This window comes from Lissotriton helveticus, chromosome 8, assembly GCF_964261635.1.
Source record: "Lissotriton helveticus chromosome 8, aLisHel1.1, whole genome shotgun sequence".
In the NCBI taxonomy this organism is placed as follows: Eukaryota; Metazoa; Chordata; class Amphibia; order Caudata; family Salamandridae; genus Lissotriton; species Lissotriton helveticus.
This window is the reverse complement of record NC_136069.1, coordinates 419,807,392-419,830,966: the sequence shown is the minus strand read 5'-3', so window position 1 is coordinate 419,830,966 and position 23,575 is coordinate 419,807,392. Positions and strand designations below refer to the sequence as shown.

At 46.1% G+C, this 23,575-nt stretch overlaps 1 protein-coding gene across 1 annotated transcript in view; it reads left to right on the top strand.

Moving 5' to 3' along the window:
- Nucleotides 1-23,575, top strand: part of FAM124A (family with sequence similarity 124 member A) — a 216,084-nt gene that overhangs the window by 160,509 nt on the left and 32,000 nt on the right. The window contains exon 3 of the mRNA XM_078656017.1: nucleotides 148-887. Coding sequence (XP_078512143.1) covers nucleotides 148-887 — 740 coding nt within the window. The remainder of the gene's footprint in view (nucleotides 1-147; nucleotides 888-23,575) is intronic.

Genomic DNA, 23,575 nt, shown 5'->3' with positions numbered 1-23,575 from the left:
TGTGATGAGGTGGGGAACCTGGAAGGGCTACTAAGAAACGTAAAAAAGCCTATAAAATGTGCTTATTGCAGTTTGAAACTTGCGATGGCCCGAGAAGGCACAGGGCAGTGGCTTCAGTAAAATATATATTTTTTTTTATTCTACTAGGTGAGCTTTCTGTGGAAGACGTGCAGGACCCATTCCTGGTGAGCATCCACATCATCACCGACCCAGGGGAATCCAGGACCCTCCAAGAGGCTATCGACAAGTTGCTGGCGTGGATTCACCCCGACCTTCAACTGTTTCGCGTCTCGGAGAGAAGGATCTCGCGCAAAAGGCGGAAGCCTTGCAAAGGTTCGGCTTTACAGCCTGCTCTTGCGGTCATTCTCTTCCTACAGGAGGAGTATGGGGAAGAGCAGATCCTGCAGCTTCACGATGCCTTTCAGCGGCCTCCCTGGCAGTTCCACCACACGGAGCGGGTGCATGGACACTTCTTGCCCTACATGCCGTGCAATCAGGACTTCTTCACCCTGGCGAGTGGAACTCCTCTCTGGGCCATCAGGCAGGTGCATTATGGGAAGGAAATTGTCCGCTTCACAATATACTGCAGTCATGAAAACTTTGCAGACATTTTGAAACTGTATGAATTGATCCTGAAAAGACCGGTGTGGCAGAAAAAAAATGACTTTTGTGTGTTCCCGGTCTATTCCAACATGGACATTGATATTCAATTCTCTCTGAAGAGGCTCCCGAAGGGTCAAACTCCAACGCCAATGGAGTCCTCAGTCCTGGAGTTCCGCGTGAAAGACTTTGGACAGCTTATTCCGCTCCTTCCGAACCCTTGTAGCCCCATCAGTGAAGGCAGGTGGCAAACCGAAGACCATGATGGCAATAAGATACTTCTGCAGGTATGGTTTGAGCAGTTTTATTTTTAACTTTATTCTTTGTTTAGCTAAAAATCCCATTAGTTGTCTGGACTTTAAATGTATCCATGCTAGTCTTGATCACAGCCTTACCCCCCATAGACCTCCAACTAATGAATACGTTCACTTTTATTGCATGAACCGAAGAACAATCACCCTCCTGAAGATTGGTTTTTGCTAATTTTCCCGCGGTGAGCTCTTAAGTGTGTGCATATGTAAATTTTGTCAGAGAACCCGACTGTGCAGTAAATGGTTTGATCATCTCATCTACATTGAAGTGGGTTTTTGCTCCCTCAGTAGTCTGTCACCTGCTCTTTGTTAGGCAGTGTGAGGAGCACAGAGAACTTACAATTTGACATGCAAGTAGAAAATGTCACATGGGATCTCAGGATATCAGAAAATAAGGACTACGCCGAGCTCATCGAAACTGGAAGCTTGAGGAACAGGAGTTTAATGTACAAAGGATGAACAATATCTTGATGCCACATCTTCAGAACAAAGAGCAGTGAACAGAAAAATATAATGGGGCGTATTACAGAAAAACAGTTTGCAGGTGCTTATTTGCACCAAGGTGGTAATTACTGATATGTTACATACTGTCAAAGTGCATCATTCTTTGGCATTACTGTATTTTTAGAAAATAAAATGGATATATAGTTGTACAAATTCTTACTATCCCAGAGTACCTGTCTGCTCCTGAGAAGTGCAGGCACTCCCCCGTTAAAAGTAGTGCACCCCTGCCCAGGAGTAATGGTACTCTTCTATTCCAAGTAAAGAAGTGCGGCTACTCAGTACCTGAGAGGACCTGCCCATTTAAAGTGCTGCAGTGCAGGCATCACTGCTGATTTACAGCATTAAACCCGCATGTTTGTATTTGAACTACACAAAGGGAGAAGAAATGGTGCTTGGAAAATTGAGAGGAGGGTATTTTGTGAAGGGCATATTTTTGCAGAAACAACACTTTCCACCACAAATGCATAGCTGTAATATTCATTTATATATTTTTATGTATTTGTAGTTTTATACTGCACGAACCAGACCCAGCATGTGTAGGTGCTTTACAGTGTGTATATACAAAAGAAACAGTGCACAAGAAAAACTATACAAAATTTTGTGCAAAACAGTGAGCTGGAAATAACAGATGTCAAACATGCAGGAGAGAAATGCGTATTTACAAAGGCTGAACTGGTTTATGAGATAGGAATTTTCAGAAACTAATCGTTGAATTGTGACAGAAAAATCAAGTGAGAAGAGGGTCAACCAGTGTCAACATCATGAGGTTACATACCTGCAGCTAAGCTAGGCAGTAACGTTGAAATATTCGGATCTTTCCAGCTAAAGAAACACTTAAAAAGGTACCAAATAGCACAGTAACAGATTTAGATAACTGTTATATAATAAAGTTTTATATGCTTGAGGCGATGCTACAATCATTTCCTATAAACAATGGGTAGATTAAATATTCAAACTTGGAATGTTGGAGGGCTATTAACAGGGGATAAGCGAAGACGCTTTACTGAGCTGCTTAAATTAACTCCAGTAGATGTACTCTGTCTCCAAGAAACCCATGTGCCTTGGATCAAAAGATCGTGGTTGAATATGAATGGGTACAATTTATTGGCTGTCTCCACACAATCCTCGCATATAAGGGGGGTAGCAATACTTGCGAAAAACAATCTGGGACCTGATAAGCGTGGCTCAAATCCACCTGAGTGACTTACCACTCTCACCTATAGTTACCTAATAATAAGTCAGCCGGACAGTGGAGAAGAATAAACAAGCAATTTTATTAGGCCACAAACTCCCATATGAGAGGGCCCTGTCTGACCTCACTCTCTAAGAGTGTGCCGAGAGGACTGACTCACATCATCACAGTAACACATTATAATACAAAGAGGCAGAGTAAAACACGCCCATACTGGAAAAGTACTGGACCCCGGAGATGGTGAACAATAGTCTCATACAGTAGGCATCTGCACCTGGGATTGCAACATCCTCCTATCTCATCCCAAGGACACGGAGCCGAGTCTTACCATCCCCAGCACATGAGAACGAGATAAGGGGTTTCGCTAGTAGTTTCAGTCACAGTGGGCCGAGAAGCAAACCTGCTGACATAAGGAATATTCTTATTCCTACGGGAGGGGGGAGTGAGCAAGTGCAACTCGCACAGAAAGGGAGATGCTTCAAAATGGTGGCACACAAGCTAAGCTAAGGATAACTGTAACAATGTCACACACAAAAATGAATAACTAAGAGAAGCATATAAACGTAAATGCATAAATGAATATATCAGTAGTTAGACACATTCTGCTAACTTATAAGCATAATGTATGCAGTGGGCGGGGCATGGAGAAATGAAACCTATCAGACCAGGGGTACGACACCTTTCAGATCCCTACGGTAGATGGGCTATTGCTAAACTCGCTTGTGGCTTAACCATTTGTATGGTATATGGCTCAAATCAAGATGATTCCACAATATTTGAAGAATTAGAGATGGAAGGGCAGGGCCCATTAGTTCTGTGTGGCAATTTTAATATTTCACTAATACCACCATTATCTAATATTTCCTCCAAAATAAAATACTGAGGACGTAAACCCAGAGTATACAAAGCTGTTAGGAGGCTTATAGTTAATCTTGGCTTAAATGATATATGGCTGTACAACAATCCAGGTGATCAAGGATTTACCTACTTCTCTCATCCGCATCAAACACATGTTCGAATCGACTATATATTTGCTACTGGGGAGCTCATCTCACAATCAAATATTAAAAAAGTTCCAAGAATAATTTCAGACCACAATGCATTAATCCTTGCAGTTACAATCACTCCTCTTTCTAGTCAACAACGATCTTGGTCATTTGATAGGAAACTACTCTCCAATATTGAATTCATTTCACACATTAAAAAATGGACTGAAGAGTTTTTTTAATATAAATCGTTATAGTGCGTCTAGAAATATAGTTTGGGATTCATATAAATCTGCTTTAAGAGGAGAGATCTCCAGCTTTCAATATGCCGCACGAACTAAAACTAGAAATTTTTATGAAACAAAACTGTCTGAATTGATTAAAGCTGAATTCGAGCACACCTCCTTGATCGAACAGGGCAAAGACTCCAATAATCAATGGCTTTGGGTTGCGGTTTTAAAAGCCAAACTTAATACTGATCTAAGCCAAAAAGCTGCTCAAACTTATAGAGCTTACAGAAAGAAGGTTTACGAAAGTGGGGAAAAAATAGGTAAACAATTGGCACTACGAACACGGCAAAAAAATGTTTCTAACAATATTACCACTATTGTAGATGGTGGACGGACTTACGTCCAGCCAACGGATATTATCCTACAATTCCAACGATATTATCAAAATTTATACTCTGAAGAAGTGACTAATTCAGAAGAAGATATCGATACCTTCTTAGCTGGCTTTCTTAACAATTCGGCAACCACCAGTTTACTAGATGATGCGATGAGAGAAGAACTTGAAGCCGAGATCACTCTGGATGAAGTTGTTGTAGCCCTTTCACTTTTATCTTCTGGTAAAGCAGCAGGCCCTGACAAATTGCCAATTGAAATTTATAAAACCCCTAGTTCTCAACTAAGCCCATTATTATTGGATTTATTTTTAGGTGTTCAGTACAGTGGCATTCCCCCTTGTTCGTGGGATGAGGCTAGCATTATAGTATTTCCTAAGAAGGGAAAATCACCCGAGCTGCTGACTTCGAATCGCCCCATCTCACTCATAAATTCGGACTCCAAATTATATGCCAAAGTGATGGCTCTCAGACTCAGCGGGATCATTGGACATCTGGTTTCTCCGTGGCAGCATGGCTTTGTTCCGGGTAATGGGACTACTGATCATATTCGCCGGGCTATTGCCCTTTTTGATGCCATGTCTGTCACGGGGGGCCAGATGTCTATGATCCTGCTTGACGCTGAGAAAGCCTTTGATCGTGTTTCATGGAACTTTTTGTGGGTTGCCATGGCCCGTCTTAATTTCGGCCCAAAATTTCTTAAATCTATAAAATCTATGTATTATCAACCTAAAGCAAGAATTTCATTATTAGGTTTGGAATCTGGCTGTATTAGCATTACAAGAGGCACGAGACAAGGGTGTCCCTGTTCACCTTTACTTTTTGCCCTTTATATTAATCCCCTTATTTTGAAACTGCTAGAAAATAATAATATTAAGCCAATCTTATGCAATCAATATGAAAATTAAGTTTTGGCTTACGCTGATGACATCGCGGTATTAACAACTCACCCGATAGAAGCGCTGCACGAAATTGAACAAAAAAAAAAAAACAACAAGTGATGGACTGAATGTGGATCAATGTCACACACTCCCCCAGTCAAAAGATCTGGGCCCAAATCCATCGTTTTTTTGCACTCCACACCACCCTGGGTCAGATAATGGCTTTATGCAAATCAGCTCTGACCCTGTTGCCCCATGGGAACAGTCCAGTCCGAACTACAACAGCCATATCTTTCCCAGACCGGAATCAAGCATCCGAGGACCGGACCGGTTTCGAGGTAACACCTCTCTTCAGCCCGGCTAGCTTGACTCCAAGTGGTGTGGAGTGCCTGGGACCCACGTCTGGGCATCCCCAGCGCACTTAGGGCGGCAATTGCAAAAAAAACAACAAGTGATGGACTGAATGTGGATCAATGTCACACACTCCCCCAGTCAAAAGATCTGGGCCCAAATCCATCGTTTTTTTGCACTCCACACCACCCTGGGTCAGATAATGGCTTTATGCAAATCAGCTCTGACCCTGTTGCCCCATGGGAACAGTCCAGTCCGAACTACAACAGCCATATCTTTCCCAGACCGGAATCAAGCATCCGAGGACCGGACCGGTTTCGAGGTAACACCTCTCTTCAGCCCGGCTAGCTTGACTCCAAGTGGTGTGGAGTGCCTGGGACCCACGTCTGGGCATCCCCAGCGCACTTAGGGCGGCAATTGCAAAAAAAACAACAAGTGATGGACTGAATGTGGATCAATGTCACACACTCCCCCAGTCAAAAGATCTGGGCCCAAATCCATCGTTTTTTTGCACTCCACACCACCCTGGGTCAGATAATGGCTTTATGCAAATCAGCTCTGACCCTGTTGCCCCATGGGAACAGTCCAGTCCGAACTACAACAGCCATATCTTTCCCAGACCGGAATCAAGCATCCGAGGACCGGACCGGTTTCGAGGTAACACCTCTCTTCAGCCCGGCTAGCTTGACTCCAAGTGGTGTGGAGTGCCTGGGACCCACGTCTGGGCATCCCCAGCGCACTTAGGGCGGCAATTGCAAAAAAAACAACAAGTGATGGACTGAATGTGGATCAATGTCACACACTCCCCCAGTCAAAAGATCTGGGCCCAAATCCATCGTATTTTTGCACTCCACACCACCCTGGGTCAGATAATGGCTTTATGCAAATCAGCTCTGACCCTGTTGCCCCATGGGAACAGTCCAGTCCGAACTACAACAGCCATATCTTTCCCAGACCGGAATCAAGCATCCGAGGACCGGACCGGTTTCGAGGTAACACCTCTCTTCAGCCCGGCTAGCTTGACTCCAAGTGGTGTGGAGTGCCTGGGACCCACGTCTGGGCATCCCCAGCGCACTTAGGGCGGCAATTGCAAAAAAAACAACAAGTGATGGACTGAATGTGGATCAATGTCACACACTCCCCCAGTCAAAAGATCTGGGCCCAAATCCATCGTATTTTTGCACTCCACACCACCCTGGGTCAGATAATGGCTTTATGCAAATCAGCTCTGACCCTGTTGCCCCATGGGAACAGTCCAGTCCGAACTACAACAGCCATATCTTTCCCAGACCGGAATCAAGCATCCGAGGACCGGACCGGTTTCGAGGTAACACCTCTCTTCAGCCCGGCTAGCTTGACTCCAAGTGGTGTGGAGTGCCTGGGACCCACGTCTGGGCATCCCCAGCGCACTTAGGGCGGCAATTGCAAAAAAAACAACAAGTGATGGACTGAATGTGGATCAATGTCACACACTCCCCCAGTCAAAAGATCTGGGCCCAAATCCATCGTTTTTTTGCACTCCACACCACCCTGGGTCAGATAATGGCTTTATGCAAATCAGCTCTGACCCTGTTGCCCCATGGGAACAGTCCAGTCTGAACTACAACAACCATATCTTTCCCAGACCGGAATCAAGCATCCGAGGACCGGACCGGTTTCGAGGTAACACCTCTCTTCAGCCCGGCTAGCTTGACTCCAAGTGGTGTGGAGTGCCTGGGACCCACGTCTGGGCATCCCCAGCGCACTTAGGGCGGCAATTGCAAAAAAAACAACAAGTGATGGACTGAATGTGGATCAATGTCACACACTCCCCCAGTCAAAAGATCTGGGCCCAAATCCATCGTTTTTTTGCACTCCACACCACCCTGGGTCAGATAATGGCTTTATGCAAATCAGCTCTGACCCTGTTGCCCCATGGGAACAGTCCAGTCCGAACTACAACAGCCATATCTTTCCCAGACCGGAATCAAGCATCCGAGGACCGGACCGGTTTCGAGGTAACACCTCTCTTCAGCCCGGCTAGCTTGACTCCAAGTGGTGTGGAGTGCCTGGGACCCACGTCTGGGCGTCCCCAGCGCACTTAGGGCGGCAATTGCAAAAAAAACAACAAGTGATGGACTGAATGTGGATCAATGTCACACACTCCCCCAGTCAAAAGATCTGGGCCCAAATCCATCGTTTTTTTGCACTCCACACCACCCTGGGTCAGATAATGGCTTTATGCAAATCAGCTCTGACCCTGTTGCCCCATGGGAACAGTCCAGTCCGAACTACAACAGCCATATCTTTCCCAGACCGGAATCAAGCATCCGAGGACCGGACCGGTTTCGAGGTAACACCTCTCTTCAGCCCGGCTAGCTTGACTCCAAGTGGTGTGGAGTGCCTGGGACCCACGTCTGGGCATCCCCAGCGCACTTAGGGCGGCAATTGCAAAAAAAACAACAAGTGATGGACTGAATGTGGATCAATGTCACACACTCCCCCAGTCAAAAGATCTGGGCCCAAATCCATCGTTTTTTTGCACTCCACACCACCCTGGGTCAGATAATGGCTTTATGCAAATCAGCTCTGACCCTGTTGCCCCATGGGAACAGTCCAGTCCGAACTACAACAGCCATATCTTTCCCAGACCGGAATCAAGCATCCGAGGACCGGACCGGTTTCGAGGTAACACCTCTCTTCAGCCCGGCTAGCTTGACTCCAAGTGGTGTGGAGCACGAAATTGAACAGCTCTCTCTTCAATATGGCAACTATTCGGGCTATTCTCTGAATAGGGGAAAAACCATTGTACTGTGCACAGACAACACTGTATGTTTAGATGCAAGAAGAGCAAAAACTGCCACGTTTCTTGGTGTGATCCTATGTACCAATACTAAGGCTTTAGTTAAAAATAACTTTGATCCACTTATAGATAAGATTAAGTCAGATCTGGACAGGGTAAATGGTTTATATCTTTCCATTATTGGTAGGGTGAATTATTTGAAAATGAATATATTACCGAGATGGATCTTTTTCGATCAATCCCTTTAATTGTAGACCCTAAGGTAATTAGGTTAATTAACAAGCTCACTTCTAAATTTGTTTGGCAACATGGGAAAATCAGACGGTCATTGTCTTATCTATCTACTCCGCTTAATAGAGGTGGGCTTACAGCACCGAATATTATCCTGTATCATTGGGCAGCTTTTTTAAAACATTTAAAACCAATGATTCTAGAATCACCGCCTGTCTCTGGTACTAATAACTCCACAATCCCCACAATTTATGAACTAGTACTTGGGCAAGACGCCAATGGCCTTTTATTAAGAAAAACTGAATATACCCACTATAAACAACTTAAGGGTGAAATCATTAAAAGTGCCTGGCTAATTTGGAATCAGATACTTAAACATATGCAGATTGGCAAAATTAACCGATATACGCCCCTATTTCAATCCACTATTACCTTTGGTCTCGATTTTGATCATACGGCTAAGAAATGGCAAAGATTGGGCATTAGAACAGTTAAAGATGTTTGGGTAAATGGCCCACATACTACATTTCAAGATTTAAAAACAAAATTTGGTCTTCCTGAAGGGGACTTTCTTAAATTTGCCCAACTTCATGCACAATTAAAAGCAAAAAGTCTTCAGAAGAACGACCTAATAGAAGCATGCACTATCTCAAGAACTAGGATAGGAACATTCTATGATATTCTTTTAACAAATATTAATGATGATATCGAGAAAATAGAAACTAAATGGGCGGCAAAATTAAATAACCCCGATATTGATATAGATAAAGTACTTGATATGAGCAACAATTTGTTTATGGCCAGCAATTTAAGGGCACAATTGTATAAAACAATATATGATTTATATTTTACCCCGGCTAAATTATTCGCATGGGGTAAAAGGGAGACGGATCTTTGTCCACGCTGCTCACAAGGTCCAGCGACATTAATTCATATGCTTAGCAGCTGCCCTGAACTTTTTCTTATAAAAAATATGATTGCTTTATTTTGGGAGAACATTTTCCATCATAAACTTCCAGAATCTGACACCCTATATGTTCTAGGATATGATAGCTCCCTAAGGTTAACTAAATCGGAACTAAGATTATTATTTATAGGTACAGCTGTACTGAGATTAATTTTATCTGCCCGTTGGAAAGATAATCTTCCTCCTAGCTTTCAAATGTAGCTAACTCGTTTTCTTTCTGTCTTTAATTATGAATCTGCAATATTTGCCACCAGGGGAGTTAAAACAAAAATTTGTGGCGAAGAATTATGGCGCCCTATCTCTATTTGGAAAGAAGGTTTATTTCCTAGTGGAATTGGATGAGCTAAACGCGACTTTGTTTAGTTATGTTATTGCTTTTGTAATCCTTGTCAACACATCTGCTCTTCTATTCTTGGGTTTCTTTTTAATTCTCGCACAATATATCTGTTATTGGTCATATCCTTATTTTGTTTTATTGAATCCAAATGTATATACTTTATTTAGTCTTTTTATGTTAAGTGTATTGTCTTATGCTGATACTGGTTCTTAATAAAAAAGAAAAAAAGAAAAAATATATATTCGGATCTTCAGTCTTTTCTGAAAGCTTTAAACTCTGGGTTACTCCTGAAAGCTGGGCGCGGGGGGGGTGAAATTCCGGAACCTGGGTTCACTATGGGGGCAGGACTGAGAGTTCTTGATTTCTTGAAGGTGCACTTTCTTGAATCTGTAATTCATATTTTAGTAACTCTCAAAATTATATTTAAACGTTGATTGAAGCTCCTAAAACATGATGCCCAAGTTGCTTGGAGAACTATGTACAGTGTTTTCAGAGACACATTATAGGCAAAGGCTATAACTGCAAAAAGTAAAGAAACAAAACACCAAACCAGTTTAAATAAAACACTGTTATGTTTATACAGTGATATTAAGAGTGAGTAAGGGAGTGAGTGAATATTGTGCAATGCCTGCCTGTCGGTCCTGCTTGTTTAGGTACCTGCTGGGTGCTTGGTTGAGAACTCTTGAGCCAGGTTTTACACTGCAGACCTACCATTTCCAATGTGCTAGGAAATGGGAGTTCTAAGTGGAGGAAGCCATCCTCCCTCTTCTCTGGGTACTCTAGCATTGGGTGGCGACAAAGGAAGCCATCTGTCTGAGAGTGTTGAAATGACACAAGGGCGTTTGCCTTTAGTAGAAGGGCATTCCCTCCTTCCTACTGCGCACGTCATCTATGTGACTCACGTTTGGAATGTACAGGGAGCTTCAGGTTCATTTTTTGATCCTTCCAAGAAGGCTGTCAATCAATGGCAATTGAAATGTATTTCTGTATTTTTTTTTTATATTTGTACTGTGTGAACCTAGTAAAAAGGCAGCGGAGCATATAACCTCCGCACTGGGTCCACTCCCAATTGCCATGCATATCCTTCTTCACATATATTTTCCAATAAGGTTTACCAACACATTTATGTCTTGTTTTCTTGTGGTATATGTTGGCCACAGTTTATTTAGCACTACATGTACAACCAGCTATGACCAGACCATGAACTGACGTCACAGGATGTCATCAATAATTTGGACAAGCTCATAGATCAAAGACACAACAGATCATCAATCAATCCCTTAGCAGGCATAAATATTTTGACAGGCCCATAAATCATGTGACAGGTCATACATCACAATGTCTGACAGGTCATAAATCACAATGTCTGACAGGTCATAAATCACAATGTCTGACATATCACCATCATGTTCTGTTATCTGTCTACCTTACTTTTGACACCTCATAGTTTGTTCAGGCCATCGTACTTGCCGTTTTATGGGGTCATAACTTTCCCTGTTGGTTTTCACGCTGATTGCGTGGGGGGGGGGGGTAACCAAAAGTTGTTCAGCGCACCGCCCCAGCTTCCAAAAGTGACCTGTTCTGGGCTGGTGGTGCGCTTATAGCCCCCACATTGTCCCGTCCTGGCATGCGGCGGCGTCCACCCATTGGGGGAGTTGGGGGGAGATTCTAATCCTCTCCCTTGGTCTCCATTGGGCAGGTATTTTTGCGCTACCTTTAGCGTGCACATACCCGGCGGGATTTAGAACCCTCCCTTTATCGGGCGCACTAAGCCGCCCAAACCAGTTTTCCCGGGTCCCAGGCAGCCGTTATGGTGCCGCCCCATGAGGCTCCCTTCGGGGGCGGTCTCTGCTATTGTAGTGTTGATGGCAGAGATATAATCAGACCAGGAGACACACAGCAACCGTCTGTACACAACAGGATCCCAGAAGATGGCACCGCTAGACACTGCCTCTCCCGCCCAGTAGAAGCAGGCCAGCAAACCTCATCCCATTCTGTTGGCAGACAGAAAGAAGCATTGGTAATTCATCGGTTTCCCTGTGTTGTGAATCAATAAAGAGCTGTTTTCGTCAATCATCGTCCAGGAGAAGGAAAGAGCTTCCTGACAGATGACACAGGAGTAGAGAATATGTGGTACAGCGGCCAGAGCTACTGACTCGAGAGCTGGGGATCCTGGTTCCAGTCTCAGCGGTACCAGTCAACATCCTATGATTCTATGCAAATCACTTAATCTCGCCAGGTGATAAATTGTTACAAAAAATGTGTTGCAAGAGTAAAAGGCAAAACTTTCCGAAAATATAGTTCCACCAAAGTGGATGTTAACAGTATTTCTGCAGCGGTTAACTGATAAGAGAAGCAAATGAGGAACAAGCATTGGTAAATGCAGGAAAATATACTACAGCCAATAGAAATGGAGAAATGGTAAGTGGCACGCATAGGAACCAGTGAGAAGCCGAGAAATAGAGGAGACAGGATGTAAGTCCCTTTTAAGTTTATATTAAAAACAATAGATTTCTCAAGCACAGTGGGAGGGGGTGGCATTTCTTGTGTTCTTTTTTCTGTCTGGAAGATTATATATCTCCATATATTATGAATGGGACAACAACTTAGGGAGCCCTGGGTAATCTGGTGTTAAAAGTGGCACTAATTAGTTGACTTGTTTATGTAGTCATCTGTGTTAAAATGATGAAATAGCAAAACAATACTGCCACAGAATGTGCCCCATAATTCGTTGTCGCATAATTTTGTCAACCCTACCTGATAATTTCTTCTTCTATTGCTGTATAATTCCACTGGCCCTGAAATATATATATATATATATCAAACAAACACTCCCCTTTCGGAAAGAAGAAGATATCATCCAAACTCCCTCTTCGAAGGGAAATGAGCCGCACTCTCAACAGTGACTGTAGATACAATTCATTTATTTCCTCAGTTTTCCTGACGCGTTTCGGTCGTCTTCGACCTTTGTCAAAGGATAAGTTTTAGTATCTGAACTCCACAATGTCATTCGCGTCCTTAATGTATTAAAGTTTTAGCCCCCTAGTGGACAACCTCTTATAGGTTCTGGCAGTGAATCTTGGGACATGTGGTTCATGTTTCAACCCTCCGGTGGGTGATGCCCCAATTTCACTTCGTTTTTTCGAAAAATAAAGTCTATTTACACTCACTGTACACTCCATAGTATCTCCATTTTCAAGAGTGCCGGGAGACCATGCTGAAGCCAGCCTTCGGCGGCGCACAAACTGTCCCTTGGCGTTTTCACGTTCAACAAAGAGGGTTCGTTTTCGGGCAGTAGCGGCGCTCTCGCTGGCGGTGCGTTGCTCCACGGCTGAACCACGCCATTTAAATCTCATTCAAACTCTCTCCTTGAAGGGAAATGAGCCGCACTCTCAACAGTGACTGTAGATACAATTAATTTATTTCCTTAGTTTTCCTGACGCGTTTCGGTCGTCTTCGACCTTTGTCAAAGGATAGGTTTTAGCATCTGAACTCCACAATGTCATTTGCGTCCTTAATTTATTAAAGTTTTAGCCCCCTGGTGGACAACCTCTGATAGGTTCTGGCAGTGAATCTTGGGACATGTGGTTCATGATTCAACCCTCCGGTGGGTGATGACGTAATTTCACTTTTTTAAAAAAAAAATACAGTCTATTTACTGTAGGAAGGTGGATATCTGACTATATGGTTACCCCCACTTTTTGCCTAGTGTTTTGCTGGTTTTCGAATTAGTTGGACTGGGACCCTGCTATTCAGGGCCCCAGCCTATCTGCTTTCTCTGTAAAATGGACTCCATGTACTTTAGGTACATACCAGATTGGGTATTGGGTCACCTTTGTGAGTCCCTGTATAGTGTACCATAGGTGCATCGAAGGCCTACCAGGGGCTGCAGCATGTATTATGCCACCCCTGGCTGGCCCTCCAAACTGACACCACAGGGCTGTTCACACAGCTTGGGTAAGGTGGTGTAATCACCCCTTACTTAGATATAGTATACCTATATCTACCTTATATATAGACAAATATGCACCTATAATTCACTCCTATGGCAGGCCTTAACAATCCTGGAGGCAGAGTGCTTGGTTTTATGTGAGAGGGTGCCCTAGCATGAGCTGAGCCCCTCTGCAGCTTTCGGAACCATCTCCTTATAGCTGTTCTATGATATAGCCATACCATATACTCTTAAGTGCATTATAATCCTTGCGGTTAATGCTAACTTTGGTTTGGCTTTATCAAAACATATCGTGTAAGGTGTCAAACACTTTGGAATACTACCCCCCCCCCCACCAGTCCTGGTGGTGAGGGTAGCATTCCACCCTTCTAGAGGGAGAAGACATGTAGTTACTGGTTTACCCGGTTAAAGTTAAACAGAGCCTCAGCATCACAAAATGGATGCTGCTGCCACAGACACAAGTCTGACCTCCTGCTGCTGGACGAAACTCCGGCAGGGGAGGCCTGGACAATAGGTTTCCTGTCCAGGGAGGTGCCAGCACCTCCCCAGACAGGGTTTTGTGTATTGGAGCAGGGAGGGCTGCATCAGCAGATGCTTTTCCAGACACTGCCTGGGGCACAGAAGGTGCTCCATGCATAGCCCGGTTCAAACCAGTTGCTGGGGCACTCCAGCCCTGTTCTGGCGTGAAACTGGACAAAGGGAAAGGGATGTAACCACCCCCTTCCCAGGTCCACCCATAGGAGGGACCTACCAGGTAGTCCAGCCCCTAACCTTAGTATAAGTATAGGAGCTGTGTCCCTAGGACTTCAGATTACCCTGGACGAATCTTTGCAAGACATATCCTGGACCTTCGACATTCCGTTTTGACTGGAGGATGGAAGACATCTCCCTTGTGGTCAAGGAGTGACCACCCTGTGCAAACAGGCACCACCAGTAACTTGCCGGTCTGCTTTGTCAAAGGCTCACGCCGGAACTCGAAGACTCAGGACTTAGACTTCCAGACATCTCTGACCCTGCTCGACGATCCCAGCAAAGCTGAGGCCCGTGGCGGACACGAGAGACGTGGGACTGGAACTCCTGGACATCCTGCATATTGCTAGCTGCATCGACTCCCGAGGTAACTCGCAGTTGTGCATTGGGGTACGAGAAGCCCCAGACCCGAGCACCATTTGCACCGAAGCTCAGCCCTCCACACTCCACGAGTGTCCCGTGGGGCCCGCTCTTGCATTTCAGCTCAACGCATCTTCCCGCTTCCTAGTCTGTTGGCTAGTGAGCCCCCAGAGGACTCCATCTTGAATCTAACTTTCTTTCCTGATTGCTCCAGGCTTGCTCCAGCTTCCCTACAAAGGAGAAGCGCCACAGACCTTGCTGGTCTGCACCGAAGCCAATCTTCATCTCCTGCGTGCATTGCGTTTGCCAAGGCTTGTTGGGTCCAATCCGGATACCGACACCGCAGTCAACTAGATCCTTCATGGGACAGCTTGAATCCAGCTCCTGGTTATCGTTGACACCTCCTGGACCTCGTGGCTGTAGAGACAAGCTTCACCTCTTCACCTGAGATCAACGCGACATCGCCTGGTTCCTTCCTGGTCACTGGCTAGTGACCTAGACTCTGTCCCTTCTGCTTTCAGGTTCTTCAGATCTTCGATCCACTCTTGGATCCACCCAGAGACTTTCCCTCTGGTCGTCTGCAGCACTTCTTTGCAGATCTCCATAGAAAACGACAACGAAGCCCGACACCAAAAGGCACCTATGCACCCGGCTTCCCTGGGTGAGTGAGTGAGTATAGATTTATATAGCGCAACTTAGCCCATAGGCATCAATGCGCATAGAGGTGGTACAGCTGTTTAGAAGGGGAGAAAGTGTGCCGGCTATAGGTAGGCTTCTGTGAAAAGCCAGGTCTTCAATGCCTTTCGAAAAAGAGGATGGGAGGTTTGACCTTTGAGCTCAGAAGGAAGCATGTTCCACAATTTCGGGGCGAGGGAGAAAAAGGCCCTCCCGCCCCATCTGGCCTTGATGACTCGAGGCACAGAGAGAAGGCATTTATTGGCAGAGCGGAGAGCCCTACTAGGGGCATAGAGGGACACAAGGCATCTGATGCCTACGGCACCGGACTCATGCAAAGCACTGTGAGTGAGACATAGGACCTTGAAGTTTATCCTGGCCTGTATGGGGAGCCAATGCAGCCTAATAGAGGTGCCTGACGAGCGCCTAGGGGCATCAACAATAAACCTGGCTGCTGCATTCTGCATTATCTGAAGGCGTTGGACCAGCCTTTTATTTATACCTAGGTATAATGAGTTACAGTAATCCAGCCTTGAGGATATAAGGGCCACTGTAACCTGTTTTCGAGCCTCAATAGAAAGGTAATGTACAATCTTTCTCAAGATTCTTAGGACCCCACAGCAAGTTGATACCGTCCTGCTGACTTGTTTGTCAAAAGAAAGCGTGGTATCGAAGATTACACCCAGGTTACGGGCAGACTGGGAGGGCGTAGGGCAGGCTCCAAGAGCAGGAGGCCACCACTCCATTGACCAGATCTCCTCCTTCCCTCCAAAGATAAGGACTTCTGTCTTCTCCCCATTGAGTTTCAGGAAGTTCCTTATCATCCAGCTCGCGACTGCTTCCATGCAGTTCCTGAAATTTTGGGCCGTGATGTTTACTGTTTGAGAGAGGGAGACCATAATCTGGGTTTCGTCAGCGTAGGATAAAACTTCCAACCCAAAGGATCTTACAAGCCTGGCAAGCGGGGCTACATAGATATTAAAAAGCATGGGGCTCAGAGATGAGCCCTGAGGAACCCCGCACTGCACAGGCTTGACAGGGGAAAGAAAGTCACCCAGCTTGACCCTTTGTTTACGCTGATCGAGAAAGGAAGTCAGGAGACTTAGAGCTGGTCCATCCACTCCTATCTCCCTAAGGCGAATAGCCAAAATAGAGGGGGACAGGGTGTCAAATGCTGCTGTAAGGTCGAGCAGGACCAGAAGGGTAGTCTGGCCACTGTCGACCTTAGCGCGGATATTATTAGTAACCACCGTGAGGGCGGACTCCGTGCTGTGTGCCCTCCGGAAACCATGCTGGGAAAAATCCAACAGGCTAGAGTTGTCAAGAATGGCACTTGGGTGGCAGTTGAGATGAGTCTCGAGCAGCTTCGAGGCGGCAGGAAGTAAAGAAATGGGGCGAAAGTTCTTCAAAGTCCCGGGGTCTAATATTTAAAGACCGTGCTCTGGATACATTCCCTAGCAGTACATTAATAACACAAGAGTACCAGAGGGTCTAGCCAAAGTACAGTAGAGGTGCAGATAAACCCCGGCACTAAACTCAAAAGACTGACTCTAATAAAACTGATTCAATAAGCCACCTTTGCGGATGGTCTAGGACACCCATCAGTCACCACTCTGAACCGTCCTTCATCATTTGGGGTTCCTTTGAGAGACCCACACACACACAGGTGTCTTACTACCAGCAAAAAAAGGCAACCGAGATGGTAAATGGTCCTTTCTACTGGGATAGAAGGTGGTGTGGTCTTTCTACTCTCATAAAGATGTTGAATGGTGTAGCTGAGGTGACCAACAAAAGTGCAGTGCAAAATGAAAAGTAAAGAAGTGTATTAAAATTGGACGAGGAAGTATTGAACTACTTTATTGAGATGATACTTGCTCTACCAATATTAAAAATAGTCAAGACAGGTTACAAAAATTACTGTCTAGATGTGGTACAAGGTTGACATGTTTCAGCAATTTTTGGCAGATTAGCCTTTGCTTTCTTCAGGACCCACAACAACGACTATAGCTACTGCAAATCAAGGTTAACATATATAGTGTAACCAAACTGTGAAAAAATAATAAATAAAGATGAAGACTTGCACAAACATCACCTGAGAAGTCTAGGTGTCGCGTCACGTCTTCTCTTACAATTCATGTGATTCACTAGCAAGGGTCAGAAAATGAGAGTTAAGTGCACAAGTCTCTCAAACACACAAACATATACAATAAGACACCAGGTCATTTCTTATTGAACCTAGGTGCCGCCTAGTCCAGGCTGGCAAAGTACACTCTGTTTAGTAGTGTTCTATTAAAATCTCCTGGGATACAATTTGAAATTCCACATAGAGAGAGTAATGCATCTTACCGAGATCGTAAGAAGTGAAGACCTCACCCCACCTGGCAGCGGCTCAGGGGTAAAGTGAAGCACCGCTCTGTATTGGGGCAAGTAAACACATAGTGAAAACACACCCGTTCTTATCACAACAGTCACACTCATATTAAGACGCTTAAACTAGCTACAAAAAATGAAATAAATTAAATTAAACCCTTCTCTGTCACACTCGCTAGCATGAGGGAAGCATGCCATACGAAGTCGGTAAATGGAACATTTCTCAGATAAGCATAGGTCTCAGCCTCAGAGTTGGCCCCTGTGTTAATAGTGTAAATGTGGAGTGGTGTGGCTCACTGGTTAGAGGCGGCAGACCCGGAAGCAGAGGACGGCCCGGGACCAGGGTTCTATCCCCGACGCGGCAGGGTCGTGGACCAGGGTCAGCGGACTCGATAATTCTCGCCTCGGTGCCTACTCTAACCAGGGATCACACTCGGCAACTCTGGGCATTAGCTTGCCTCATCTCCACAACGGCCCCCCACATACGCCGGGGATGCCTGGTTTCACCTTGGAGATACCCAGTAGGGACTATCTCACAGGGAAAGCCAGGACGGGTTCCCCAGCGGTCTACAGCGCAGAGATACTCCTTCGGGAGTCGATTCTAGCGCTTTAGAAACCCACAATCAATCAATCAATCAATAGACCGTATAATCTCAAGTTGTCAGTGTCCTGCTGTGTGGTCATATCGGAACAGTGACCTCAAGGGATATAACCTCATGTGACTTTACAACCACCATCAATAAGGGTCGATTAGACTGGTGCAAGGTGCCCACTAGAACTAGTGGACATCATATGCCAGGCTAACTTCTCACATTTACACTCACTGTACACTCCATAGCATCTCCATTTTCAAGAGGGCAGGTAGACCATGCCGAAGCCAGACTTCGGCGGCGCACAAACTGTCCCTTGGCGTTTTCAGGTTCAACTAAGCGGGTTTGTTTTCGGGCAGTAGCGGCGCTTTCGCTGGCGGTGCGTTGCTCCACGGCTGAACCACGCCGTTTAAATCTCATCCAAACTGCCTCCTCAAAGGGAAATGAGTCGCACTCTCAACAGTGACGGTAGATACAATTAATTTATTTCCTCAGTTTTCCTGACGAGTTTCGGTTGTCTTCGATATATACAATCAATCAATCAATCAATCAATCAATGCACTTGTAAAGCACGCTACTCACCCGTGAGGGTCTCAAGGCGCTGAAGGGAGGGGGTGTGTGCCTGCTATTGTTCGAATATCCAGGTCTTGAGGTGTTTCCTGAAGGTGAGATGGTCCTGGGTCAGTCGTAGGTGTGCGGGGAGGGAGTTCCATGTCTTGGCTGCTAGGTAGGAGAACGATCTTCTTCCGGTGGTGGTTCTGTGAATCCGTGGGACGCTGGCGAGGGCGAGGGTGGTGGAGCGGAGCTCGCGGGTGGGAGTGTAGAACGAGAGGCGGCTGTTGAGGTATTCGGGGCCCATTTTGTGGAGCGCTTTGCGTGCGTGGGTGAGCAGCCTGAACGTGATCCTCTTGCTGACGGGGAGCCAGTGCAGGTTCCTCAGGTGGGCGGATATGTGGCTGTGGCGAGGGATGTCGAGGACGAGTCGTGCGGAGGCGTTCTGTATGCATTGAAGGGGTTTCTGAAGTTTGGCTGTGGTTCCTGCGTACAAGGCGTTTCCGTAGTCCAGTCGGCTGGTGACGAGGGCCTGGGTGACCGTCTTTCTGGTTTTGGTGGGGATCCACCGGAAGTTCTTTCGGAGCATGCGCAGGGTGTTGAAGCATGAGGATGAGACTGCGTTGACTTGCTTGGTCTGACTGCGTTGACTTGCTTGGTCATCGTGAGGGAGGAGTCCAGGATGAATCCCAGGTTTCATGCGTGGTCTGTGGGTGTCGGTGCGGTGCCCAGCGTTGTGGGCCACCAGGAGTCGTCCCAGGCGGATGGGGATTGTCCGAGGATGAGGACCTCCGTCTTGTCCGAGTTGAGCTTCAGACGGCTGTGCTTCATCCATTCTGCGACATCTTTCATTCCGTCCTGGAAGTTGGCTTTGGCGGTGTGTATAGGTATATGTGTGTGTATATAGATGCACATATATATATCTATACTACTATTATAAAGGAAGAACTTTGAACCTTTGAGGCGGGTAAACTCGGGAACCACAGCGCCAATCCACACACCCGATACATCGTTGTAATAGTCAGGGTGTGCAGATGGACATAGGCTATATAAAGTTAAAAAATATAAGTTATTTAAATTTTTTTGCGAAAAACAAAAAGTAGTCCCGTGGAAGAAGCGCCGGTCGCGGCCTGCGTGCTGACGTCAGGAGCGTGGGGAGGAGCGGCGTCCAGGAGCACGAGGAGGAGCGGCGGACATGGCGCGGGAAGGAGCGGCGGACAAGCGGGGAGAAGCGGTGACGAGTGGCGGACAGGCGGTGAGGAGCGGCGGACAGGCGGGGAGGAGCGGTGACGAGCGGCGAGGAGCGGCTGAGCGGTGAACTGAGGAGCGTGGTGAACTGAGGAGCGCGGGGGAGGAGCGGCGGCTGAGGTAAGGCTCCGGGGGACCCAGGGACAATGTTGGGGCAGGCGGGTGTCGGGGCAGGCGGGTGTCGGGGCAGGCGGGGGACGGGGCGGGCGGGGGCCGGGACGGGCGGGGGCCCTGAACACTCATTTCGGAACGGGCTGCTATGTCGGGGCGGGCGGGGGGCGGGGAAGCCTGATTCCCCCTGGACAAGGTCGGGGTAGGCTGCTAGTATATGTATATATATATATATATACACATATATATATATCCATATATACACACATATCTAAATATATACGTGCACGCACGCACACATATACCATAATTCAATAATTGAAATAACTTACTGTTCAAGTAGATTGTCGTTTTTTTGTTTTGGCGAAAAAGAAATACAATTCAAATCCATGGCGGGTGAGGATATATTGGTACTGTAACAATGATTTGTGAGAGTCGAATCATGATAACGGTCTCAAAATGTAAAATGAATCTCTGAATATGTTAAGGCGCCTCGGAAGCCAGCAGGGCAGACCATGTCCCACGAATATTAATACAAATTTCGACTGGTGCAGTTCTCCGCCATTTGTTTTCTTCTTTTACTTTCGGGCGCACCAGATTGCTCCGTGACCCGCAAAGAATTGGCGCCGTGGGGCCGCGCGGCGCCGCTTTTCGCGAGCGCACAAATCTGGCGCGAGCTGCGTGTTCGCTTTTTGCCGCCAGGGAAATGTTTCTGATGTTGCGGATTGGGTGCACACGGTGTATCCCTCGGTACACACGGTCTTTGTTATTTCAGAGAGATGATCATTTTCCTGTAGAGCTCGAGCTGGGGTTTCTGGCACGGGAACTGCAGACATCAGGAAGGGCTTTGTCAGGCTGCAGTGAGGTAATTCCCGCTGCAGAAAGCGAGCGCCATTCAGGTTCAGGGAAGGAAGGAGCTTAGGGGAGATTTTTTTGTAAACCAAATGATATGCATGGACTTCTGCTAAACAAATTACCGCGCGGGGAGTAGATTATTACACGGTTGTATGGTATTATTATATCTTTCATACTTAAAAGATACGTTTGTCATTCTAAGGACTGGTTTGATACTTGCAATAGGTCACGCTCTGCAGGAGACAAGGCAGAGTGTTTGTGAATGAGAGCTCACGTGAAGGCCGCAACAAATGAAAGGGTATTACAGTGGCCAACTGGTGCAAGGACGAACTAACAAGGAAAGGACATGGAAGCAGTGCCAAGGTCAAGGTGTTGTTTTTTTGCGAAGGCCGATTGGGCAAACAGGTGCAGAGATCACCCAATCACAGAAAGGCTGATTTAAAAAGAGCAAAAAGGGGCTTAGTAGATAGGTTTATTGGTTTTTAAAGCAGTGTAAGGCGTGAGCACTGAAATGCGCATTTGTGATGGGAGTCTGGTACCAGTGGTCCATCTATAACAGGGTGGGTCTCAAGCAGGGCTCCCCTATAATAGAGTGGGTCACGTGTGGATTTTTGAGGGTTGCCAGTGAAAAACAGAGGTTGCACGAGGGACAGTGTCTCTCGATTGTCCATTAATTGGAAGAATGTGCTCAAATTCAACAGCACACCGCAGGGAGCCCGTGTCTTCAGTGTATGGTGCCACTTGTTAGTAATCAGCCCACGCATCTTTAAGCCCAATTTGAATTTAAAAACCAACCTTCCAACCTAGGCAACTGGGTCCTGTATGAGGGTCCTAGCAATACAGATGACTATATTATTGGAACTTGGAGACAGCTAATGCATCATGAAATCAGGGCCTTGGCAGCATCATTCATAAACAAGCATTGGTAAAGCTATTAGTTTTGCCAATGGTTTTTAGTCATGCTGTGCAGCATGGCTAAAGAATAAAAAAAATACACAGACGCTTTTAAACAAAATACAGTTACTGATCCGTGAGGGGACACAGGCAGACAGGGAAGTAAAACGGGGGATGGGGGTTGGGGGAAGCCAAATGGGAGATTCAGGTGGGGAAGCAACACAGAGGATTAAAAAACACATGGTGGGCAGAGAAGTACAGAGCAAGATAAAGAAACACAGTGTAGTACAGCAGCACACAGCAAGGCAGAGCCTTCGGAGATGGACAGAGCACAGAAGCACATGGCAAGATAGAGATAGATGGAGGGAAGCAACACAAGGGACAGAAGCAATATGGGAGGAACTGTGAAGCAGACAACGAGACAGGATAACACAGAGACTGGGAGGATGGGCAGGAGCACAAAAGCACTCTGCAATACAGAGCAACACGGAGACTGGGGCAGAGAAGCACACAGCAGGATGGAGCAACATGGAAACGGGACGGTAGCGAAGCATATGACGGATAGAGTTGAAAAACACACACGCTCTCATAGAGTGCTCAAATAAAAAGAAAAAAGTAGAACCATAAAATAATGAGCAGTGTAACAACTCGGTAATGCATCCATGCTCCACTAGAGGGGCAAATTCACAACGGGAAGTAAAGCCCACACAAGCATAATAAGCAAGCAAATGAGAGCGATAATGAGGCCAACAGTGGATGGGCTCTAAGCCCACTGTAAGCTAAAAAAATGGCTTGCGCATTTTCGGCGAGACTTAAAAAAGCATTCTGCCTCCGTCCGCCCACTGGCCTGCATCAACAGTTTCATGGGAATTTCAGTATGTAAGCTGCATGAAACCTAATTGTTTGGCCACCAGAATTTTTAAAGGTTTCTTTCTTTGACTTGCCACAGCAATTCAGCTGGACATCATTTCACTGTCGATATATAGATTTTGTTCTGTGGAATACTATATGGTTTTATTGGGTGAATTGAGAGGGGAGCAGTCAAGTCCAGCATATTTGTAGGTAGGGTCCATCACATTTTATTCACTGTAGATGCATTGAAGTTGCAAAGTATTGTGTGTAAATCTCTCGTGGAGATACAGCTGCTTCCAGAATTTTTGGAGGGAAGCAGTACTTTTAAACAGATTTCAGGCGGAGGATACATATTCTCCAATGTGATGAGTTGGTTACCCAGTTGCAGTCCGAATCTAGGGGTCAATTAGGATGGCAGACGGACTTTGTACGTCCGCCATCCCGGTGGAAACGGGACCGTCCGCCACGTGTGCGGCGGTCCCACCAGGCCAATTATGATGCGCCCGCCACACTGGCGGGCGCATCAGGCATTTTTAACATTGCAGCGGGCGGTGATGAAAGCACAGCCCGCCGCAATGTTAAAAATGCAGGCATGCATTTGC